This window comes from Salvelinus namaycush, chromosome 4, assembly GCF_016432855.1.
Source record: "Salvelinus namaycush isolate Seneca chromosome 4, SaNama_1.0, whole genome shotgun sequence".
Taxonomy (NCBI): Eukaryota; Metazoa; Chordata; class Actinopteri; order Salmoniformes; family Salmonidae; genus Salvelinus; species Salvelinus namaycush.
This window is the reverse complement of record NC_052310.1, coordinates 18,008,688-18,032,604: the sequence shown is the minus strand read 5'-3', so window position 1 is coordinate 18,032,604 and position 23,917 is coordinate 18,008,688. Positions and strand designations below refer to the sequence as shown.

The following is a 23,917-nucleotide window of genomic DNA, read 5'->3' as shown; positions in this document are numbered from 1 at the left end:
TCTGTAGAGGGGAGAGGGAGGTGGATGGACAAGAGCTGCCTGCCACCACCACAATGAAGGGCCAAGGGCTTTGTGTGGAAACTAGGTCAAAACCCACTGGAGTGTTGGTTGAAAAAAACCTTGTCCAATTTGTGATCTTCCAATTCCCTGATACTGCCATGTCTTCATTCCTGGGGTGACCTTATTTTGAGGGTGATCAATGTGCGATAACGGAGGGTTAGGATTGTGACAGAGTTATGCAGCAGGGCTTCCTGTACAATACACGTAAGTTACTTATTTACTGTAACATTTTCTGATCATCAGACCTCAGGGAAATCAAAACAACTGCGAGACAGACTAAAAGGCTGAGGTGGCTAGACTGGCTACATCATGAATCCCCGCCTGCAGTCTCATCTCTTTCATTTGCTCCGCTCTTCCCTCTCATTCTCATTGACTGCACCACATCACATTCAGGCTCTTCCTTCATCTCCGTTGTCTTTTCAGTCTTCTTTTCTCAGCCCAGTTACATTTTTGTCCTTTGCCACTAACTTGTCTAACCCTTCAGATCTAGGGTTGAATGGCGGGAACCCGGTTACCGAGATTTACTGGCCAAAACCACTCCCTTTTCCTGGGATAAAATAACTGCAAGAAACCAGAAAATTATAATAAATTATTTATATGAACAGCAAGGCGTGAAATGGAACTGTTAAATTATATGCAGTCTAAATCTGGATTCTCTATGGCCTCTGCATGATGAATCACCAACACTCAGGGTGGGGACAGACAGCCCATCTCAGTATGGAGCGCAGCTCACAATGCATGTAGACCTATCATCTCATGGTTTTTCTTGGAACAGGTATGCCTACATTTGCTGCAGCATAGTCTATGCTACAGTAATACAAATACCGAATGTATGTCTAATTTATCCATCTCCATCTGGCTTTCGGGGGTCACCTTGTTTTTTAATTGTAAAGATTTTTTTTAAATAAAATAATTGCAGCTATAGAGTTTTAAAAACAGCCTATCACTCACGTGAGCACAATCTCGCAGTCTTTCTCTCTCCATCAACTCCATTTAAACTGCATCCAAAATAGATAATCCTGTTCTACACTGAACAAAAATATAAACGCAACATGCAACAATTTCAAAGACTTTACTGAGTTAGAGTTCATAGAAGGAAATCAGTATATTGAAATAAATTAATTAGTCCCTAATCTAGATTTCACATGACAGGGCAGGGGCACAACCATGGGTGGGTATGAGAGGGCCTAGGCCCACCCACTGGGGAGCCAGGCCCAGCCAATCAGAATGATTTTTTCCCCCACAAAACTGCTTTATTACAGGCACAAATACTTTTTACATCAGTACCCCAGTATAGGGGCTTTACCACTGTCAAAGGTCATTCCGTGATGGAGTATATATATTTACATTCAAGTAATTTACCAGACACTCTTATCCAGAGTAGTGAGTTCATACATTCATACTTTTTTCATACTGGTCCCCCATGGGAATCGAATCCACAACCCTGGCATTGCAAGCTCCATGTTCTACAAACTCTTCCTGTTCCCTTTTCTCTCCTCCGATCCACACGGTTGCCTGATTGTCACACACACCTCTTCCTGGAATGTTTCCGGGATGGGATTTGCATTCAACTCTGAGGCCCCATTAACGGATTAGGACATCCATGCAAATATTAGATATCTGATATCATACTGTACATGCAATAGCTTCCCTCGTCTACAACTATCAACGCAGGGAATGTCCTATGCAGAACGTAGCAGTGTAAAGTTAGCTAGGTTAGATATTAATTCTCCTCTGCTCAGACCTACCTGTGAAATGTTTTTAGGTACATGAGATTTGCCAAGCGCTTCCACCACAAGGAAAATAAAATGATTTGTGAAGCTTACAGGCACAATAAAAATCCACAAGGACAGACAAAGTGTACCACATAAAATAAGTTGCTGTAAACAAATTGTATATGCCCATTGCCCACACTGTCATGCTGAACACCACTTTCTATTGACTTTTTATAGGGTATATTTTGTTTATGAAATGGCATCCTTCACATGAATAGTGGTGCAGACACCAGAAAGACCATTGCATTTCTGCAACCTAGTTACTCAGAAGCTTGTATTACCACCGAGCAAGGAGGGAATAACTAGGCCTAAGTTTTATCTGTATATAGCTAGGCCTAGTCACATTGTCCTTTCACCCGAAACCAAATGGAAAGTTAGGTGGGCTTCTATGGGTTTTATAGGTCTGTCTATCCTACTGGGTGGAAAATTTGTGTCACTAACTAGGACTATGCCAAACTGTCCTTGAATCGATAAATACAAAACCCACTCATAAGGTCATTAAATAACATTCTTCAAATTCTAGAGATAAGTCTGTCTACTGCTTGCTTACTTTCCTTAATGAAGAACGCAAACCAGTCTAAGCCCATCTCTCTCTCTAGTCATGATAGGCCAGGCGGACATCTGAGAAGCAATTGAATAAGCTGTAAAGGGCGCAAGCTTTCCCACAGCTCATGGAAACCAGACATGCAATACCTCAGCTCAACGAGAGACACTGAGGTAATCAAATCTGCACAACCTGGTTTGCGATCCAAAACAAATCCTTGATAAACATGGATGTCAGGAAAACCACAAGGATACTATGGAGCTACTCGTGGAAGAGGCCACCAGAAACCAAACACCATGGAATAACACGGAGTTAGACTACACCAGCGATCTGGGAGGGTTTCCCAAATGTCATGTTCATTTATCTTGCGCCATAAAAAAACAAGATATGGTACCTCGTGGTGATGGTCCAGAGGGAAGCAGTCCCCCCTCCCTCTCAGAAAACGGGGTCATAGGGAGGTGATGGTACCCTACACATTTCAGCCCCTCTGACTCTGGGGAAATACAACGTTCTACTTAATCCTCCCTAACCACTCAGTCTGGGGAGCCAGAGATACCTACGGGGTGTACAGGAAAAAACAGGGCTGACAATGGTGTTATGAACTGGGGGAAGGGGATTTAAAGAGACGATTAGTCAGCCAGCAATAGAGCCTGCTAATCTATCCTGTTCCCGTTGCAAATAAATCACTGTCAAATGTTTTGACTAGGCCTAAATGGTGGTTTGACTCGAGTGACTTTCGTTTGCCAACCACTACGCACTAACTATCTTGTATAATGTAGAGTGCATCTGTGCTTAAAATGTCATGGTAAAATCTAAAATCAGGGAAATGAGGTTAACAAAATAGAATGTCTCCTCTGAAAGAATTGTGGATAAAGCTACAACGGAAGTTCTTTAATTGCCTAAACCCCCCCCACCCCACCCCACCCCACATTCCAAGATCTTCCTTTCAGCAACCACATTCAGGGTCAGTCCTAAAATTCTGTTCTAGCCTACAATTGGCAAGATAGGCTAAATGTGCTGAAGTAGGCCTATACGGAATGGTAATCATTGAAAAGATCATTAATCGCGAATGTGTGTGTCACCAGTTACAATGGTATTTGCATCCAACCTTTCGCCCATTATTTGCAACTGAAAGGTTGGGTGCTTACAGGAAGTAAGGAGTACTTGTTATAAACATACTTTTGTGACTGGCACAAAAGGCAAGAATGTTGGACAACAGAGGAATGAACCTGACACTTTTTTAACTTTATTGTTTGTACTGAGTTCGTGTACATATAACCACATCCAACACCTTGGCCCAGCCATGTCCTCGTAGACAAATAATAAAATTAACTCCATGGCCTTGCAGAGAAATAAAGCAGGGTGGATTCTGAGTAAAACCAATGAACTATGAAAAAAAACGAAGGGGGAAACTCTAGCCTATACCCACATACAATTATTTTCACAAAAAGGGATGGATGCCAATCAAATTATTTATTTTACACCGTCCAACAGCTGTGGAAGGCATTTATTGTTTTTCTTTAATTGGCCTCACTTCCTAGCGAAGTAAAACCACAGAATTTAAGTGATACGTTTGGGTGTAAAGCAATATGCCTGGGATGGAGAATGGCTGAAGGTCATAGCTGGGGCAGGATGGAGCAGCCATTACACATGAGATTATCCAGTACAATGGAGTGAGGTATGTTGCCTATGGGCAGATTTGACCATCTTCGTGGCTTCTTTTGTAGAATAAGAGGGCTGGAGGTACCAGGCCTGTCCTGTCAGAATTAATTTCAGCCTGTATATTTTCCTTCAGATTTATCACAATTTTCATGCCAAATCCCAGCTATTGAACACTGACCAATGAGAGATTAGGCAAAATATTAATCAAAACAAGGTTAAGAATGAGTGGCAGTGTTGGCCAAATCTATTCTCAAATCCATTGGCCAACAAGCATTCTCTGGGTTTAACGGGAATAAGTGACCCGGGTTCATCCTCTGATAATTTCAAACCCAAGCTATAGAGCATGAAATTACTCTCAAGCCTTGTCTGATCATGTTTCAATAGTGTGTTCACAAACCCTTTGTGACCTATTGTAGCCTAGTTTACTGTTATTGCTGATAAATGCAAAGCTGAAGGTTTGTGTTTAGGGTAGCCCAACGGCCGGCAGATGGCAGTATTGCGTCATGTCATCTTACCGTCCAAACGCATTGTATGCAGCCAGCAATACATTCGTATCCCTCGTGAACCAATTCGTGCAAATAAAAAATACATTCTCCATTCAGGCTGCATGGGCTTCAATTTCCTCCTTAACCTTAAATAAGTACTTTACTTATGAAACACCATTTCCATCACCATGCTAGAGTGGCTAAATGTTAATCCCGGATGTTGTGTATCGCGTTCAGCCAATACGGTTGAAACTATCAGACGAAGGGTTTCATCGCATTAGTGGAAACCAAGACTGTTCTCAGGGCAGACCTGGTTGTTGCTAGATATGTTCGAGTCACGCCAGAGACAATTTTTAGCATTTTAGCTAACCCTAACCTGCCACGTTAATTCTCCTAACCTGCTGCGAAAATTCACTTCTGCTAGTCAAAACCGGCAGATCCGCCCTGAGAACAGTCTTAGTTTTCCACGATACAGCGCTGCGTTAGGTTAACGGTTAAAAAAAAGACTACTGCAACTTGATTGGCTGAACACGATACACAACCAGGATTGGCATTTGCCACCATGGTGGTGAAAAATGGTGATTCACAAGGAAAGTATGCATATTTCCCTTTTTTTCAGCCTTCTCGCCATTAAATAAAGTTAAGGAGGAAATCTAAGCCTATCTAAGTCAATAGAGAATGTTTTAGGTACGGTCTACAAGGGATACGAATGTATTGCAGGCTGCATACAATGAGTTTGGACGGTAAAACGACATGACTCAATATCGCCCTCTGTCGTCATTTAGGCTACGTTTAGGGTTTAAATTTTTTTTTTTAAATTGCCCGGTGTTCTTCAGTATCGTACACCAAATTCCAAGTGCTCAGGTTTCCTAGGTTCTATTGCATTTTGGGGTAACAAATCCCCCCAGTGCGTTCCCTCTTCATGGAAAATAACAAATAAGAATGTATGCCTATCCCACGTGAAAACATGTTACCTGACGTTTATAATCTAGGCTCCTCTTAATCTGAAACTAGTTGTAATAATGGGCATTAACAGAGGCCTACCAGTTAGCTTGGCTGCCAAGTCTCTGTTACAAAATAGCATACAAATAAAAGCCTCTCGCCCTTTGAGGAAACACTGAAGGATGGATTACAGTTGATGGAATTAACTAAGCTTTTACAGGAAGCTCTACAGTAAAGCGGAAAATCAATAGTAAATATTTTAAACAGAATGAGTCTTATGATCTCTAGGTTAACACGCATGCAGAACCCTTTCAGATGACCAATTCACCATGACCTTACACTCCTTCATGCACTGACTAGGAACTGAATAGCAAAAACAATGCACAGACAAAAATCTAAAAAGAGGTGCGTCTCACCTGGTCAGCCCCATAGGCAGCAGCAAACTCCATAAACTCCTCAATGCGTACAAATCCATCCCCATCCTGGTCCAGAGCGTCAAACACTGCCTTCAGAGGTGACGGGTCTTCCTCTCTCCGATTCACTATGGGGACCATGGAGTCAGACCCCACCATCTTAGAGAGTGACAGCGTCTCTACTGTTTGTTCACTAGTCCATCCAGAGTCAGAAGACAAACCATTCAACTCCAGAACTGGGCAATCAAAACATTCACGTTTGTGACAACCTGTGGTTCCGGCAAACAGGTCCAAGTCTGCCAACCTTTCCCCATCGTGCAGTTCAGTTTGTAAGGCAGGAACACTGTCACCCTGTATAGCCTCAGGTGGTTTCAAGTCCCACGTTTCCTCATCGGGCAGCACGTCTGAGGTCAAGCACTGATCCAGAGCCATTTCCTCCTCTCCCTCATGTTTGGTCAAATCAAAAATAATTTTGTCTTCCATCAAATATTGGGGGCCATTCTCCTCGGAGCTGCAGCCACTGGGCAGGTGACCAAGGACCGAAGCATCTCTGTTGGAAAGGAACTTTGGCGACGGGGGTTCAATCGATGGTGAAGAGTTCAGAAGGAGGGACGAGTCCCCCTCACCTCTGTGCTCTGATATAGTCAGGATTGAAGTAGCCAACGTGTGTTCCTGCTCTGAATCCTCTGCAGGTGATGCACCCGTGCAGGTAGGTGACTCAAGAGGAGTAGGGCAGAGGCTGAGGCTGCTGTCACAGTCAGGAACCTCCAGATCCAGCAAAGGCACAGATCCCACCTGAACCCCTGGCGATTCGCTAGCGCAGTCAGTAGGTATGGCGTCGTGTGAGAAGCTGCTCTCAGGTAAACCTTCAGGGGTACTGTTACTGACTGTGGGTAGATCAGTCACAGGTTCCAGGAATAAACCTTTGTCCCCGGTTTCAGGTGACACAGTCTCCCCGCCCTGTAAGGGAGGAGGGAAGCCACTGTCCTCATCCAGTGACAGGAGTAAAAGCTCCTTACTGACACCCTGTGGGTTCACCTCACTTGAAGGGGCAGGGCTGGGGGAGAAGGGGAAGTGTTCAGATGAGAGGTGATCTACCAACAAAGAGGAAGCCTCTGTGTTGGTATCTGGAGTCCTATCTGAAACCTTCACAGGGGAAGGAGGTTCACTGAGGGTTATCAGCTCCTTGTGACTGTTAACAGAGTCTGTGTAACTCACAGGTGGATCTTGCAGGGAATTTAGTTCCTCGCACACCGAGTTGTCCCTGAGCAAATCAGTGGTTTTGGAGAATAACAGCCAGGGTAGAGGACTGTCACTTACATTGTTGTGTTCCTCAATTTTGTCTTTGAGAGGCGATAACTCTGAAGGTTTGTCCAGGGGAACATCTTGGGAATGATTAGATTGATCTCCCTCCCATGGCAAAATCTTGTCTCCACCAGAGTAACTGGAGGTCCTGAAAAGACTGTCTAAATTTAAGGCGTTCTCCTGGAAAAGCTCTTCCAGGCATAGAGATACATCCTGGTCAACCTTCTGGAAATCCAAAGCTGTCTGACCACCTTTTCTCTGAGGCATTATGGCTCCTTTATCTGAATCCAAGAGGATGAATCCATGGGAGCTTGTGCCTTCTGGATCCCACTCAGAATGCCCCAGAGGGCTAGACATCAGAGTCTGTTCCATTTAAGTAGATAATTCCTGAGCAAATTTGAGAAAGCTTATAATTCCTCTTACATGAAAGTCAAAATCCAATTCTTTCTCAATTTCAATATTGTTATTCTACACATGGTAGTTGACATCCTTGATTAGATCCATAGGCAAATTTTGCATGATGGTAAATAAAAACCTGCCTGTCTAGCTCTGAATTTATGACATCTCAGCACTGTGTAAACACCTTAGTGCTTATAACCAGTGCACTCCCTATATTCATTGATTTGTCTACTTCCCATAATTGTTGATGTTGCCTTAAATTATCCACTACTCATGCATTTACAGTGACTAACCCTGCATTTTTTAAATGTTGTCAACTAATCCAATGTGCATTTTAAGAAAAACGTATAATTCATTCCATAGAATTATGAACTTTGATGTATACTTTAGAATGCAACATTCATTTGTGACATGTGGCTTAGCAAAATAGCACAGACTAAATAGAAATGTTCTAAGAACCAAACTATTACTGGGGCAACATGCTAATGTCCATTTCGATCCTATTAAATTACTCCATTCTAATAGTTAGCATTCTAATTCCATGCCAATGTCATACGAGGACTATGATATTACAAGAAAATATGAAGTGACATCACACACAAAAAGATGAGTTCCTGTGATAGTAAGGGAATTGATCAGTTTAGCTTGATAGAAAATGGTCAAACCTGATCAAGGAAAACGGAAGCAAATGATAAACACGGCGTGCTATCTAAAACATAAATTCACTGTCCCCATCTCCAGCATCATTGGGACGGACTAATTTTAGCTGTCAGTTGCCCCGGTTGTTGTCAAGCATCGTCTTGCTAATACAGCTGACTGCCAAACACTTCAGTCTGAAAATAAGCAGAACATGGGATTCATGCTATAAATTGGATGCAATAATATCACCAACGTTTAACCAGCTAGCTAGCTTTTAGCCAATGCGAGATGTGTTTAACTTGACAGTGGATTATAATACGCCAACCTTCGAGTAAATAAATAGCTAACTTGCTAATTTAGTTAGCTAGCAACGCTGAACTCCATGTAGTAAAGCATGCCAATGCTTGCTGACTGACAATAACATGTTTGGCAATATTAACATTGATTTAACGCTAAGGCGTCCGAGCATCCCTATAATATCCTGAAGGAAGCTCGAGCTAGTTAGCTTGTTAACTAGCTAGCTAACGAGCCAATTCGTCAGTCTCTGATTCTGAAGCAAAATTAGACTGAATATGAAGACCTTCAGCTAATTTCCTTTTCCCATTTAAGTCAGTTTATTAGTTCTGACGATAATTCTCATTTACATCCGCGTTTTGTGTTTTTCTCCAGACGTTTCGAATCCAACAATCATCCACCTGTGTCAGGAACAAATTCAGTCTGCTTGCTTAAAATTTCTTCAGCTTCTCCCGGCCTCCCGAAATGTATTTACCATCCTAACGCTCTCCAAAGACATGATTCTCCGTCTGAAGATGCTTCTGTATGTGTCAAACATACAAAATATGTTGCCACATTTCTAAACCGTGATTACAGCACTGAGGTATAACGATATAAAGGAGCGCAGAGGCCGTTAACACTGTCAACAGCATCAGCAGCAAATGCCCGGCCCTAGCCATCCCTCAGCCGCATATAGCGGTGACGTTTCACGCACGCGCACAGAACGAACCGCAGTCCAAAATACGATGCAAAATACCTGTGTAGGCTTTTAATTGCATTGTCTAACCATTGTTTATTTCATACACTATATATACAAAAGTATGTGGACAACCCTTAAAATGAGTGGATTCAACTATTTCAGCCATACCCGTTGCTGACAGGTGTATGAACTCGAGCACTCAGCCATGCAATCTCCATAGCCAAACATTGGCAGTAGAATGGCCTTACTTAAGAGCTCAGTCACACAACGGCTGTGTGCTAAAGCACTTAGCATGTAAAAATCGTCTGTCCTCGATTGCAACACTCACTAAAGAGTTCCAAACTGTCTCTAGAAGCAACGTCAGTACAATAACTGTTAATCGGGAGCTTCATGAAATGGATTTCCATGGCCGAGCAGCCGAACACAAGCCTAAGATCACCATGCGCAATGCCAAGCCTCGGCTGGAGTGGTGTAAAGCTCACTGCAATTGGACCCTGGAGCAGTGCAAATGCATTCTCTCGAGCTACCTGCCCCAATGTATGGTGTCAACTGTAAAGTTTGGTGGACGAGGGATAATGGTCTGGGGTTGTTTTTCATGGTTCGGGTTAGGCCCCTTATTTCCAGTGAAGGGAAATCTTAACGCTACAGCATACAATGACATTCTGGACAATTCTGTGCTTCTAACTTTGTGGCAACAGTTTGGGGAAGGCCCTTTTCTGTTTCAGAATGACAATGCCCCCATGCACAAAGTGAGGTCCACACAGAAATGTTTTTTGAGATTGGTGTAGAAGAACTTGACTGGCCTGCAGAACCCTGACCTCAACCCCATCGAACACCTTTGGGATGAATTGGAACACTGACTGCGAGTCAGGCCTAATCGCCCAGCATCAGTGCCCGACCTTACTAAAGCTCTGAATGGAAGCAAGTCCCCACAGCAATGTTCCAACATTTAGTGGAAATCCTTCACCGAGGAGTGGAGGCTGTTATAGCAACAAAGGGGTGACCAACTCCATATTGTTCCCATGATTTTGGAATGAGATGTTCCACGAGCAGGTGTCCACATACTTTTGGTAATGTAGTGTATTTTTACATCCATGGACATGCACATTCTCCAAAAGACTTAAACTAGCACCAACAGTGATTCTGAGTGGTACCCAGCCTTTCTCATGTAGGCAATAGATTAAATGCTCTTGGTTTTATTGGGCTTTGTTTAGCATAATAATGGTGAACGAATAATGTAAAGGGTATATTGGCAAATTTAACATCTTAGCAACACAACACACATTGAATCCAAAGCAAAGGTGCCAATTTCTACTGCATTGTACGTTGGCGCCCCCTTCTGGCAGATTTTAGTTAATGCATATTAATAATAATGTATTATCTTTCTGGCTATACTATTGGTGCGACTGTTTCGTTCACCATTTATCTAGAGCAATATGGTCATACAGTAGGGCATGCAATGTGAAAACTCAGTGTTTGCTTGGAGGAGTCATTTTGAATACTCAAGTTCAGTACATGTATGATAAGGTTAGAAAAGTGTTGTGATATTTGAAATGGAGGCAGAGTTTTTAAATGTCATTATGTCAAGGTTTATTAGGAAAAGTTCTGGACATTGTGTATGGAAATTGTAAGTGCTTTACAATGTAATTTCAACAACTAGCCTACATGGTTCAACAACTACAGAACGCGATTTTACTAATCACGTTCATCAACATATTGATTCTTAATCCAAAGTAGGTATTGTAGTTAGTAATTAGATTTTTTTTTTAATGGTGTGGATTAACTCATTATCCAATGCTTGAAACATGATTTGGCCAATCTATTCCGTTTTCAACATGTGGCTGTGATGTGTCTTTTTAGGTCAATAATTTTTAGTCAATATTTTGGTGTTTACCTCCTATTGTCCACTTAACCACTATCAGCTATGGTAGCTTTCTAGTCTCAAAGATCATACACGGCAAATCCATTGATTTATATTTGGCAGATTATTCAAAATCTGCCACTTCATCTTCACCATCTACTTGTCTCTCTTCAGTTCAGCTGACCAATAGCCTGAAAGCAAAATAAACACAATTTAATTTGAAGACAGTATCTGCATATCAAATAATAACAGTCGATGCTTCTCTATCTAAAGTGTCCTTAGGCTAAAGGCCACAGAAGAAAATGGAACACAAGCCAGACAAATTAAGCAATCAGTTATGCCCAACTCAGGGCAAAACACTACCCCTATAACTATGCCACTTACTCCAATCAATCAATCAAATTTTACATCAGCCGATGTCACAAAGTGCAGATTTTTTTTTTCTAGATTAAAGATTAATGCACTCTACTTATCCACAACACACTTCACAACGTCCTCTTCCCCTAGACCTACAGCTGCACCTCCTTTCCTGTACTACACACCTGGGACGGGGAGAGGGGCCATGTCAGAGTTTAGCAGACTGAGAGGAAGCAATACCGAGCAGCATGGACACATCATTGGCTGAGGTGAGCCAGCTCCCGCCGTCAGCCACCATGATGTGGCCCGTCACATAGGAGGAGGCGCGGCTGGCCAGGAACAGCACGCTGTGGGCCATCTCAGTCTTGTTGCCTGCCCGCTGCAGCGGAATGGATGAGAAGGCGCCCATGCTGTCTGCTCTGTTGCCACCTGAATGGAGGGGAGGAGAGGGGAGGGGGGGTGAGAACAAGTATTTTGGGCAAAGAAAAATGAGACTGAAGAGGACTTAACTTAGTTTACCTCTCTTAAGGCTCTGCTCTTGATAACTTTGACCTCACTACCATAGAAATAACACAGAATTACCTAGATCTACTTAAGTGTATACTAAAACATACTTCATTAAAAGGTAGAGAAGAGTGGCAAGATTTATCACTAAAAAGTATGTGTGGCCATGTGTGAATTTGGCACACGGCTTAATCAATCCAAACATGTTTATCAAATCCCAGCCAGGCAGCCACAGATCCTTACCCAGTCTACGGAAGCCCTCTGTCCCAGAAATAGGACCTGGTGCCAGGGTGTTAACCCTTACCCCACTTGGTCCCCACTCAACAGCCAGGTGCTTGGTCATGGCATCTGAGGGAGAGAGACGTGAAAAGAAAAAGAGTAGTGGGACGAATGAAGAGCGGGGAAGTTGTTAGTGGGCTTGCTGTTATATCTGAGAAATAGTGCTGAATCACCAAAAGACTACAGCTACTTCTACCAAATAGATAGAACCCCATAAAAACATAACAATATAGTAACAATCATATAGTTATAACACTGTAACGTTTCTTACCGTTGGCAGCCTTGGCAGAGCCAGCATGCACCTGGAGAGCCTGACCCCTGTAGCCGAGGGTGGCAGAGATGTTTACAATGGCACCCCCGTGGTCCTGAACACAAACATCAGACAAGATCAAGTCTATCTATCCATACATTTTACCAGAAGCATGACTACCTGAGATAATAGCACATCAATGAAAAACAAACAGGAATATCCATGCAAGTCATGCGAAAAGGTAGGTAGTTAGATTGAAGGAAATTGATTGAAAAATCTCAGTGCATACCTTGAACCACTTCTCATAGACCACCTTGCTGGTGTTAAATGTACCCATGGTGTCGATCTCCAGGACTGTCTTGAAGGCATTGAAGGAGAGGGAGGTTGCAGGGCACAGGAAGTTCCCAGCAGCATCTATAAAATAAAATAGATCGCTAGACAGTTCCTTACATATTTCAAACAACCAACGTTAACACGTTTCCATTCAAAATTGGGTATTAAAAAGAAAATGTACAAATGTAAAGAAAGACTGAGATTGAAATATTGTGAAATGCAAATCAAGTTATAAACGTAACAAAAATGATAAAAGGCAGAACAGATGATGGCTTTGTGATCTGAAATAGGCCTATATGATAACAGTTGATAAAGAGAGATTGACATAGCTTGAGAAAATGTAATAATTTAAACAAAATTACACTGCTTTCACCCCGTCATGGCTTCATTAAAATCAATTTCGCACACAATTTCACAGCAGAGTCAATTTAATTTCCCCCCAACCTACAATGTTATTGTATGGGTGCATGTATGTCTGTGCACACGTGTGTGTTCTACATACTATTAATGAGGATATCAATCCTGCCCAGGTCTTTCAGCGTCTCGTCCACTGCAGCGGAGATGGTCTGGGGCTGTCGCACGTCAATGGTCAAAGGGAGACAGTGGCGTCCTGTCGCTGCCATCAGCTTCTTAGCAGCCTGGAAAAAAACATAGACTATACATCAGCATGATAAATCAACATTTATTCAACATTAAATCAACATCGTTTTTGTTTGGTCTACTACACGATATAAGGGTAGCGACCTCTTTCAGCTTTTCCAAGTTTCTGCTGGCAATCACTGTGTCACAGCCGTGCCTGAAAGAGACGAAAGGTGAGAGGTTAGGGGTGAGGTGCAAGATGTTCCGTGTGTGATGACATGCTGCATAAGGTTTTAGTCGTCTCTAATGGTGGTTTGCGGATGACACAAGTAAGCTATAGGTAGAACACAGTGGCATAAGGTGAGCAGTCCCAGGTGCAGGCAGGGTACAAGGCCATGGGAATGTGCTAGATGAGGGGTGAGGGGTGCAGGGACATGTCAAGTGAAAGGTGCAAAGTTAAGGCTGAGATCATGTGATGTACCGAGAAGCCAAAGGTGACAGAGGCATCATTCAAGATCTTAGGTGAAGAGTAACATGCTCTATAGGTAAGAGGTGAGAGAAGATAGGCAGACACAGGCAGTGATAACCCAACCAGAGGGTTAAAGTACAGTCTCAGGGAGCATGGAGTAGTACGTCAAGAGACTCCAGGTACCTCATGAGCACTTCAGCTATGCGTAGTCCAATTCCAGTTCCCCCTCCAGTTATGAACGCCACTTGGTCTCTGTGAAAAGATATTGTTAAAAAATTATGTACAGTACCAGTATTATACAGAGTGCACTATGTCTGTCATCTTTTCCTATTACATCACTTAAGGTAATAACATTTCCCTTTAAAATCTACTGGCCATTGCTTTTGTTAAAAAAATTACAATGCACAGCTCAAGTACAGTTGGTACGTTAAGGTTGTATTTCCACTTACTTGAGTAAATCTGGACTGTAAATGTGAGTGTATGAAGTCATGCAGTCATCTGTGTCTACATCCTCGGGCAAATCTCCCACCCTCTGTGGCTCTGCCATACTGATGTTCCAAATGTGCCTGGCTGGAACAAAAATATATATTTATTACACTTCTAAGGCACACTTTGTGCAATGTGCTATGTAGCAATCGCTGGGACATATGCTGCATTGCAGACTGCAGCGGAAGATGCATGGAAGAATTTAAAGTTGACAAAGTAAAGTCAAAGATTTTTTTTAAACCCAAAGATAGACCACAGCCAAACGTTTCCAATGGGAGAAAATTAATCATAGTCGGCAGAACAAGCACGAGCTAACGAGATCCTATTGGCGCGTTCTTGCATGTATTTGCGTATTTCAGTTAGAGAACGCTTAGCCTGAATCTCAATTCGCCCTTGCACTACAAAACAACGCAATTTTTTTTGAAACTTTGGCACAAAGTACTATGTTCGTAACATATTTTAGTTTTGGGAACAGAAAACTGTATTGAGATCAGATGAGAAAATTTGCTGAATGTCGTCCAAAATCCATCTCGCTCCGTCTTCTCCCACTGCCGGCCACTGGGCTTCCTCTCATCACCATATTCGGTGTTGAGTGGAAACGCCAACCGGATGCTTCAGATTTCTACATCCGGTAAAACATCTGGCTCATTGTTCTCTCTATAGTAAAGTTGCACTCACCGACAGTGTTGGTGTGTTTTTCCTGTTGTAGCGTTTGCTCTTTAATGACACCGACGCACAAACGTCTCTCGACGACCAAATGCACTCTGTTGCAGATTAACTTCACAAATTGCGACTGAAGACGTTTACAGATTCACTAAATTGTCAAACAGAAAATTTGCTCTCTGGTCATGAAAATACTGTACCTTGAACCTATTTTTTTTGGTGAAACGACCAGTGCATTTTGGGATATGTAGTTCAAGAGGGGTCTGTTCAAGAGCGCAAACGTCATACTCATGCTGTCATTCTGTGGAGAAAAACTAACACCCATGGCTGCGCCCCTGTCCAGTCATGGGAAATGTGTTTAGTAGACTTTAATTTTTGCCAAAGTTTTTTTTTTTAAATGGTGTTGTTTAGTAGTGCAAGAGCACTTCACAGACTATTGCACACGAGCACTTCAGACTGCCCTCCCAGGCCCACCCATGGCTGCACCCCTGCCCAGTCATGGGAAACCGATAAATTAGAACCTATTGAATTCATTTCAATTGGCTGATTTCCTTATATGAAATGTAACTCAGTAAAATTGTTGAAATTATTGCATGTTGCGTATATATATATATTTTTTTGTTGTTGTATAGTTTAATTATCTCAACAGAAAAAACAACACTAGATATTCTATCCCAGCATTTTTATGAATAAGCAAAGAACACATTTTCTATCCTCTGCATGGATGGGAAACTCCTGTACAAAAGGGCTTTATTACAAACAGAAATACTCCGTTTAATTTGAGTGACTGGTCTCAGACGATCCCGCAGGTGAAGCCGGATGTGGAGGTCCTGGGCTGACGTGTTACACTTGATCTGCGGTTGTGAGGCCGGTTGGACGTACTGCCTAATTCTCTAAAACGATGTTAGAAGCGGTTTATGGTAGAGAAATGAACATTAAATTCTCTGGCAACAGCTCTGGGGGACATTCCTGCAATCAGCATGCCAATTGCACGCACCCTCAAAACTTGAGACATCTGTGGCATTGTGTTGTGTGACAAAACTGCACATTTTAGAGTGGCCTTTTATTGTCCCCAGCACAAGGTGCACCTGTAACGACCACGCTGTTTAATCAGCTTCTAGATATGCCACGCCTGTCAGGTGGATGGATTATCTTGGCAAGGAAATACCCAATAACAGGGATGTAAACAAATTCGTGCACAAAATTTTAGAGAAATAAGCTTTTTGTGCATAGGGAAAATTTCTGTCATCTTTTATTTCAGCTCATGAAACATAGGACCAACACTTTACATGTTGCGTTAAACATTTTGTTCAGTATACAAATGCCTCAAGGCTCACACAGACATGTTTCTAAATTCTACTTCAAGGCAAGAATGAATAAATCACTGCAGAACCTTCAGATAAGATACAGAAACAAAAAGGTCATTGTTCTCATTGTCAAAAGTGTTTCCGTAACACCATATTCTAGGTGGCCATTAAAGAATATATATATATTTTTAAATAATCTAAATGTATCTGTGCATGTTTAGGGAGAGCAATAACAGTGTCTCTTTTAAGGCCCTTCATAACCATATGTAAAAGTCTTTCTGGTATTCCACTTTACAAAACATTACCTGCTTTTCCAAATCAGAGGGATGTGGAAAATCCTTGATCTCCTATTACCCTCAGCTTTTTAGGATGGCACCAGGGAGTGTCATTGCTGGTAAACTGACACCAGATTTGGCTGGTGAATGGTATTCGTTTCCAGGGATCGATGCTCATCAGAGTACATTCGGATGGTGGATGGCTTTCTCTCAATCTGAATTTAGGGATTTTATTGACAGGAAGAGCCCTGTGAAATGGATCCCTCAGACAGTTCAGGGCTAATATATCCAAAGCACTTAGGCTGTGTGTATGCCAACAGTATCCATTAATGCATGCCAGCCTGGACAGTTTAATCAACAGTTTTCTGACTCCAGATAGTGAGGTGATGTGCTGTTATAAAGCAACAATGTAGCTACAGGAAAACATCAAGACATGTAAGTAACATTTTTTTGGTGAGACACAGTCAAAGCTTGCAGAAGCTTTGTGGGGGGTTAAGAAAAGTTTTCTTTGGTCTCCATTTTCTTCATTACATAAGTGGTCAAAATGTGTTTCCATTTGAGTCTGATAGCTCACCACCAGGTGGTGGTAATTGGCAGATTACAGTTTTTAAAACACTAGCAGAGCCTGTAGAACGCTAACCCTCTTCCTCACAAACGATTAATAATACATAAACCAGCCCAAACAAACATGACAGGGTTAAAGCATACATACAGCTCCAGATTCCACAGTATGTGCTTATCTTAATCATGTTTTGATTAAATCCAAGAATATATATTTTTAAAGTTTTGGATCTATAATGCAACTCTAGGTATCTCATTATTGCGTATCCACTTTTCTGAGTCCGACTGCCACTCTAGTATTGTTAGATTAGCTCAGTGAATAATAGTATAATCAATGATAAGCAATTATTTCTTCCGAGTGGCGCAGCGGTCTAAGGCACTGCATCTCAGTGCAAGAGGCGTCACTACAGTCCCTGGTTCGAATCCAGACTATCACATCCGGCTGTGATTGGGAGTCCCATTGGGCGGCGCACAATTGGCCCATGGTCGTCCGGAGTAGGCCGTCATTGTAAATAAGATTTTTTTCTCAACCGACTTGCCTAGTTAAATAAATGTTAAATGTAAAAAATAATATGAGGCAACATTATACTTTACTCATTACAATACATGCATTGAGCTTGAGCCTGTGTGTTCAGTTCATAACACATTACAATTGCTTTAATAACAGTGATTTCCATTTCCTTCTGTCTCAGTATCTGGGCATGAAAGGTTTCCATAATTATTCAAGACCTTCAATTAACATTCAAATATAACTTGACATTGGTTGGAATGAAAACCTGCTCCCTCTGGAACCTACTGTAAGCCAACACTCACTGTGCTGTTGGACAAGTCACTTCTGTATCATTGCCTTGATAACATCTCCAGATGTATGGACATTGGACAACCAGGTGAAATCAAGCATTAGTCTGTAGCATATGCCTATGTCTCGCGAGCCATAATCGAAATCCCCAGCTAGCTCTGATTTCATATTGTACATGCTCTTGTCGAGAGAAAATGGCGCCTATGCAAAGTCAACCGTTCACTGTGACTTCTTTCCATATCAGGGCTCATACTCCAGGGTTCACTCCTGTTTGCTCAAGCGCTGACAGTGCGTGCTTGGCTATGATCTTTGTGTCTGGGTCTGTGCTGGGCTTCTCTTGGGCCCCATTTGAGGCTGGCACTGCTGCTGATGGTGCCTGCTCCTGCTCCAGCCCCATCAGCCTGGCACTGGCCTCCCACAGCCTCCGGGACACCTCCTGGTCGAGGGCCTTGGGTGCTGGCTCCTTCTCTATCATGACGTCGTAGTAGCAGCCCGTAACCCCCTCCAACTCCTCGGCCACGGCCAGATAGACACTAGGCTGGGCCCCCAGCTCTGGCCCCTTCACTAGGAGGGTGAAGAACGGACCTGCAGGGAGAGGCAGAGAGACATTAGGGGTCATTTGGGGCATTTTGTAAATAACTTTTCCTGAGTGATTGGGAGCTTCAACTATGACCTACTGAGCCTATTAATCTAAACTGATATGATGGTTTAGAAAACATTTTCACGTGAGTGGATCTCTAAGTGTAATAGACAATGAGAAGGCGGTGGACTCACTGAGCACTGAGCTGGAGAACTGTGATTGGTGGAGGCCAGTGTGTCTCCCCAACTCTGTGGCAACAACCCCGGGGTGTAGGCAATTCACAGTGACCCCAGTACCTGTCACAACAAAGATTAACAACACAGTAATCAATACTGTAATCAATGGAAAATACAAACCCAACAACACAAAAATAACAAACCTACCCAAACAGAGTACAAACCTATCCACCCACACAGAGAACACACACACACACACATACAGAGCTACTGGAGTTACCTTCTAGCCTTTGGGCCAGTTCTCTTGTGAATAGAACGTTGGCGAGTTTGCTTTGGCAGTAGGCCCGTTTGGTGTCAAACTTCTTATTGTCCCAGTTGAGGTCGTTGAAATCGATCTCCCCGACGATGTGGGCGAGAGAGGTCAGGTTGACCACTCTGCTAGGGGCAGAGTCCTTCAGCTTTTCCAGCAGCAGATTGGTCAGCAAGAAGTGACCTGAAGAAACAGAGGAACACAGTAACATGAACATAAGACAATGTCCATATGCTCCTATATTATAGCTATGTATTTATAATACAATGTAAAGCAACAGTACGAAATAAAACCCTGCAGAAAGTGCACTCTACTTGGGAGTATTCAGGAACGTACCTAAATGGTTCACTCCAAACTGTATGTCAAACCCATCCTCTGTCTTCCCTGCTGGACATCTCATAACTCCTGCGTTGTTTATCAGCACATCCACATGCTTTTCCTCTGCAACGACATGAAGAAAACACACACAGAGACAGAGAGAGACACAGATACAGAGAGAGACACAGATAGAAACACAGAGAGAGACACAGAGAGAGAGAGAGAGAGAGAGAGACACACACACACACACACACACACACACCATTATCTGAGAATAGGGTGTAGCTCAACTCATAAAGTGGCCATTACTTCCAATGGGTCTCATTTGAGTTGATGTCTCTCCAGTGCGTACTTTAACTCACCTTGGTTGACTCTCTCTGCAAACTGGCGGATGGATTTGATGGAGGCCAGGTCTATATGGCGTGCGTAAACATGAGGATTCAGTGTCTGCCCCCGGATCTCTTTGGCAGCCGCCTCACATTTCTCCATATCCCTGCACCCCATAATGATTCGGCCACCTGATTGGATGGAAAAGGATAGGAAATGGGAAAGTAGCTACAGTTGAAGTAGGAAGTTTACATACACTTAGGTTGGAGTCATTAAAACTCGTTTTTCAAACACTCCACAAATTTCTTGTCAACAAACTATAGTTTTGGCAAGTCGGTTAGGACATCTACTTTGTGCATGACACAAGTAATTTTTCCAACAATTGTTTACAGACAGATTATTTCACTGTATCACAATTCCGGTGGGTCATAAGTTTACATGCACTAAGTTGACTGTGCCTTTAAACAGCTTGGGAAATTCCAGAAAATTATGTCATGGCTCTAGAAGCTTCTGATAGGCTAATTGACATCATTTGAGTCAATTGGCGGTGTACCTGTGGATGTATTTCAAGGCCTACCTTCAAACTCAGTGCCTCTGCTTGACATCATGGGAAAATTAAAAGAAATCAGCCAAGACCATAGAAAAAAAAATTGTAGACCCCCACAAGTCTGGTTCATCCTTGGGACCAATTTCCAAATGCCTGAAGGTACCATGTTCATCTGTACAAACAATAGTACGCAAGTATAAACACCATGGGACCACGCAGCCGTCATACCGCTCAGGAAGGAGACGCGTTCTGTCTCCTAGAGATGAACGTACTTAGGTGCGAAAAGTGCAAATCAATCCCAGAACAACAGCAAAGGACCTTGTGAAGATACTGGAGGAAACAGCTACAAAAGTATCTATATCCACAGTAAAATGAGTCCTATATCGACATAACCTGAAAGGTCGCTCAGCAAGGAAGAAGCCACTGCTCCAAAACCGCAATAAAAAAGCCAGACTACAGTTTGCAACTGCACATGGGGACAAAGATCATACTTTTTGGAGAAATGTCCTCTGGTCTGATGAAACAAAAATAATACTGTTTGGCCATAATGACCATTGTTATGTTTGGAGGAAAAAAGGGGAGGCTTGCAAACCGAAGAACACCATCCCAACTGTGAAGCACGGGGGTGGCAGCATCATGTTGTGGGGGTGCTTTGCTGCAGGAGGGACTGGTGCACTTCACAAAATAGATGGCATCATGAGGAAGGGAAATTATGTGGATATATTGAAGCAACATCTCAAGACATCAGTCAGGAAGTTAAAGCTTGGTCACAAATGGGTCTTCCAAATGGACAATGACCCCAAGCATACTTCCAAAGTTGTGGCAAAATGGCTTAAGGACAACAAAGTCAAGGTATTGGAGTGGCCAACACAAAGCCCTGACCTCAATCCCATAGACAATGTGTGGGCAGAACTGAAAAAGCGTGTGCGAGCAAGGAGACCTACAAACCTGACTCAGTTACACCAGCTCTGTCAGGAGGAATGGGCCAAAATTCACCCAACTTATTGTGGGATGCTTGTGGAAGGATACCCAAAACGTTTGACCCAAGTTAAACAATTTAAAGGCAATGCTACCAAATACTAATTGAGTATGTAAACTTCTGACCCACTGGGAATGTGATGAAAGAAATACAAGCTGAAATAAATAATTCTCTCTACTATTATTCTGACATTTCACATTCTTAAAATAAAGTGGTGATCCTAACTGACCTAAGACAGGGAATTGTTAATTGGATTAAATGTCAGGAATTGTGAAAAACTGAGTTTAAATGTATTTGGCTAAGGTGTATGTAAACTTCCGACTTCAACTGTAGTTAACTCATAATTAATACTAAGGTTGTTCTGGCTGTTTTCTTAAGCAATTATGGTTGCTTGAATTACTTGTAACAACTAGCCAATCACACAATAGTAAAGACAAACATTAAATAATAATCGTAGAACTATAATAATAGCCAGTGACCAGAATGGAATATAATTGCATTGTCTAAATATGTGCTCTGTAGCCTACTAATAAGCCCTTGAGTAAAATAAGTGGTTAGTTGCCGCTATGATGTAGCCAAATTCTCTGTACCTCTCTTGGCCAGTTCTTTGGCTGTCTCTTTACCAATCCCAGTGTTGGCTCCTGTTATGACCACGGTCTTCCCTGGTATTTTAGCCTTACTGGGACAAGGGCCTCCAGTAACATGGCTCCTATGGGGAGAATGACACAATCATAATTCAGAGTGACACACAAGCTGTTAAAGATGGTTTAGAAAGGTTTTGGCTACACATTACAACATGCAATGCAATGTAGCAATGTTAAATAGCACTGTGCATTATATATCTTTAACTGTGACACTGGCAGTTTCATAACATCAAACTCCTGATGGATTGGGGAGCTTTGTCAACCAGGTGCATAAGCTGATGGCAGAAGGTATAGTTAAGTTAGTTGTGTTAGGATTCTTCTAGCTTTTTGAGAAGGAGTTTCTTAGGCTACTCACTTCAATAAAACAGCGCACCCAAACACTGTTCCAAAGACCGAGACGGGCAGAATATATTTGCTCATCGTTTACGAAAATTTACACACACAAATAACATAAGACAGGTTATAAAACTGGGAACAAACAGGAGACTTTCATAATATCCTCATTGACAAGGTTAAAGGCGCACGGTAATACACGTCAATCCAGTTCACAGGCGTCTGACCAATCACGACGAAAACATTCGCCAATAGCATTATGGGACTTATAGTGCAACACTTTTTTTTAATAATAACTGTGGCGTTACTCTCTTGTACCGCAAAATGTTCAAGGTGCTATGGAGAGAGATAGTAATTACGTATTTTTGTAGGCACTAAATAATCCACAATGGTTAGTTGGATAAAGTTTATGGGGAATTGAATGGCGTTTTGTAGGATAAACCCCGAAATTAAGGTCTGTGGTCAACACAGGTTTAGGAGATCTTATACATTTTGTTCTATGACATAATCTTCATTAGCTAGCGAGGAAGAGCGATGCCCAATTCAGCTGAGATGCATCCATCAATCCAAAGAAAGGATAGGCAGGAACTAGACAGCCCATAGTGCTGCCTTGTGGACAATGACTCCCATTATTAGGGCCAAAAACGAAACTTAAGAACCAGAAGTATAAAAATAGCACATATAGAACAGATCTACCTACCTGTTCTTAGACTTGCTTTCAATGAGAATGACAGATTTATAACTCACATTTGCCCAAAAATATACATATTGCAGCTTTAACCACAGAATTAGTAATTCGAATACTTAATAGGATCTCTATGATGTTAACATTCTAATTCAGCAAATTAAGAAGAACTAGGCCTACTTGGTATTAAATCAAAGTCTTTGGAGTAGGTGTCCCAACTGACGAATACCCCTGCAGAAGCCTGAAGTGCAGTGTGACATTTTGATATTCCCACTCTTGTGATGGGTTATAAACCAGTCTCTGTACATGTTTCCCAACTGTTCATTTTTTTATCGTTTGTCAGTTTTTTTGTGCTTTTTAAGAACAACCATCAATGAAGTATTTGTGAAAGTGTAGCACTAGTTCTACAGCTGCACCATTGAGAGCATCTTGACTGGCTGCATCACCGCTTGGTACGGCAACTGCAAGGCACCCGAACGCAAGGTGCTACACAGGGTGGTGAGTACGGCCCAGTACATCACTGGGGCCGAGCTCCCTGCCATCCAGGACCTCTATACCAGGAGGTGTCAGAGGAAGGCGCAAACTATTGTCAAAGGTTCCAGCAATCCAAGCCATAGAATGTTCTCTCTGCTACCGCACGGCAAGTGGTAACAGTGCACCAAGTCTGGAACCAACAGGACCCTGAACAGCTTCTACCCCCAAGCCATAAGACCGCTAAACAAGACTGCTAAATAAATTATCAAATGGCTACCCAGAATACCTGCATTGACCCTTTTTTGCACTAACTCTCTTGCATTGACTCTATGCACACACACTGGACTCCACACACTCACACATACTTACACTGACACACCAACACATACATACACACCACTGGAGGCTGCTGAGGGGGGGGCGGCTCATAATAATTGCTGCAACGGAGCAAATGGAATGGCATCAAACACATGGAAACGATGTGTTTAATGTATTTGATACCATTCCACTTATTCCGTTCCAGGCATTACCACAAGCCCGTCCTCCCCAATTAAGGTGCCACCAACCTCCTGTGATAAACACACACACTACATATGCCCACACACACATAACGCGCACACATGC

At 42.5% G+C, this 23,917-nt stretch overlaps 3 protein-coding genes across 5 annotated transcripts in view; all 3 read right to left on the bottom strand.

Annotated features, from left to right (window-relative positions):
* LOC120046263 (rab11 family-interacting protein 3-like) overlaps positions 1-9,084 on the bottom strand; it is a 45,213-nt gene extending 36,129 nt beyond the window's left edge. Inside the window, exon 1 of the mRNA XM_038991343.1 lies at positions 5,885-9,084. Coding sequence (XP_038847271.1) covers positions 5,885-7,558 — 1,674 coding nt within the window. The 5' untranslated portion in view covers positions 7,559-9,084. The remainder of the gene's footprint in view (positions 1-5,884) is intronic.
* Positions 9,085-10,762: 1,678 nt separating this feature from the next.
* Positions 10,763-15,198, bottom strand: decr2 (2,4-dienoyl CoA reductase 2, peroxisomal). 3 transcript variants are annotated; one of them, XM_038990394.1, is made up of 10 exons: positions 14,994-15,198; positions 14,279-14,399; positions 14,013-14,081; positions 13,526-13,577; positions 13,284-13,419; positions 12,738-12,862; positions 12,470-12,563; positions 12,163-12,267; positions 11,601-11,844; positions 10,763-11,249 (listed from the first exon to the last, which is right to left on the bottom strand). In XM_038990394.1, exons 2-9 carry the CDS (start codon positions 14,374-14,376, stop codon positions 11,624-11,626), a joined length of 900 nt encoding a protein of 299 aa, XP_038846322.1. In that variant the 5' UTR covers positions 14,377-14,399; positions 14,994-15,198; the 3' UTR covers positions 10,763-11,249; positions 11,601-11,623. The 3 variants fall into 3 exon arrangements, with proteins under 3 accessions (XP_038846322.1, XP_038846320.1, XP_038846321.1); XM_038990392.1 differs by having other exon boundaries at positions 11,656-11,844; XM_038990393.1 differs by having other exon boundaries at positions 11,656-11,844; positions 14,279-14,395.
* A 2,553-nt stretch (positions 15,199-17,751) lies between these two features.
* LOC120046262 (retinol dehydrogenase 13-like) lies at positions 17,752-22,334 on the bottom strand. The gene is made up of 7 exons (XM_038991342.1): positions 22,157-22,334; positions 21,748-21,866; positions 19,667-19,822; positions 19,323-19,427; positions 18,957-19,169; positions 18,695-18,796; positions 17,752-18,505 (listed from the first exon to the last, which is right to left on the bottom strand). The coding sequence occupies exons 1-7, from the start codon at positions 22,219-22,221 to the stop codon at positions 18,168-18,170; spliced, it is 1,098 nt and encodes a 365-aa protein (XP_038847270.1). The 5' UTR covers positions 22,222-22,334; the 3' UTR covers positions 17,752-18,167.
* Between the last annotated feature and the right edge of the window lie 1,583 nt (positions 22,335-23,917).

Bases quoted from the DNA above. Each gene is read 5' to 3' on its own strand.
- LOC120046262 (XM_038991342.1), bottom strand. From the start codon at position 22,221: ATGAGCAAATATATTCTGCCCGTCTCGGTCTTTGGAACAGTGTTTGGG. The intron at 21,867-22,156 runs GTGAGTAGCCTA...TTCTCCCCATAG, and splicing joins GGGTGCGCTGTTTTATTGAA to GAGCCATGTTACTGGAGGCC. The intron at 18,797-18,956 runs GTAACTCCAGTA...TTGTTGTGACAG, and splicing joins ACTGGCCCAAAGGCTAGAAG to GTACTGGGGTCACTGTGAAT.
- decr2 (XM_038990392.1), bottom strand. From the start codon at position 14,376: ATGGCAGAGCCACAGAGGGTGGGAGATTTGCCCGAGGATGTAGACACA. The intron at 12,268-12,469 runs GTAAGAAACGTT...TCTCTCCCTCAG, and splicing joins CTCTGCCAAGGCTGCCAACG to ATGCCATGACCAAGCACCTG. The intron at 11,845-12,162 runs GTAAGGATCTGT...CCCTCCATTCAG, and splicing joins AGAGGGCTTCCGTAGACTGG to GTGGCAACAGAGCAGACAGC.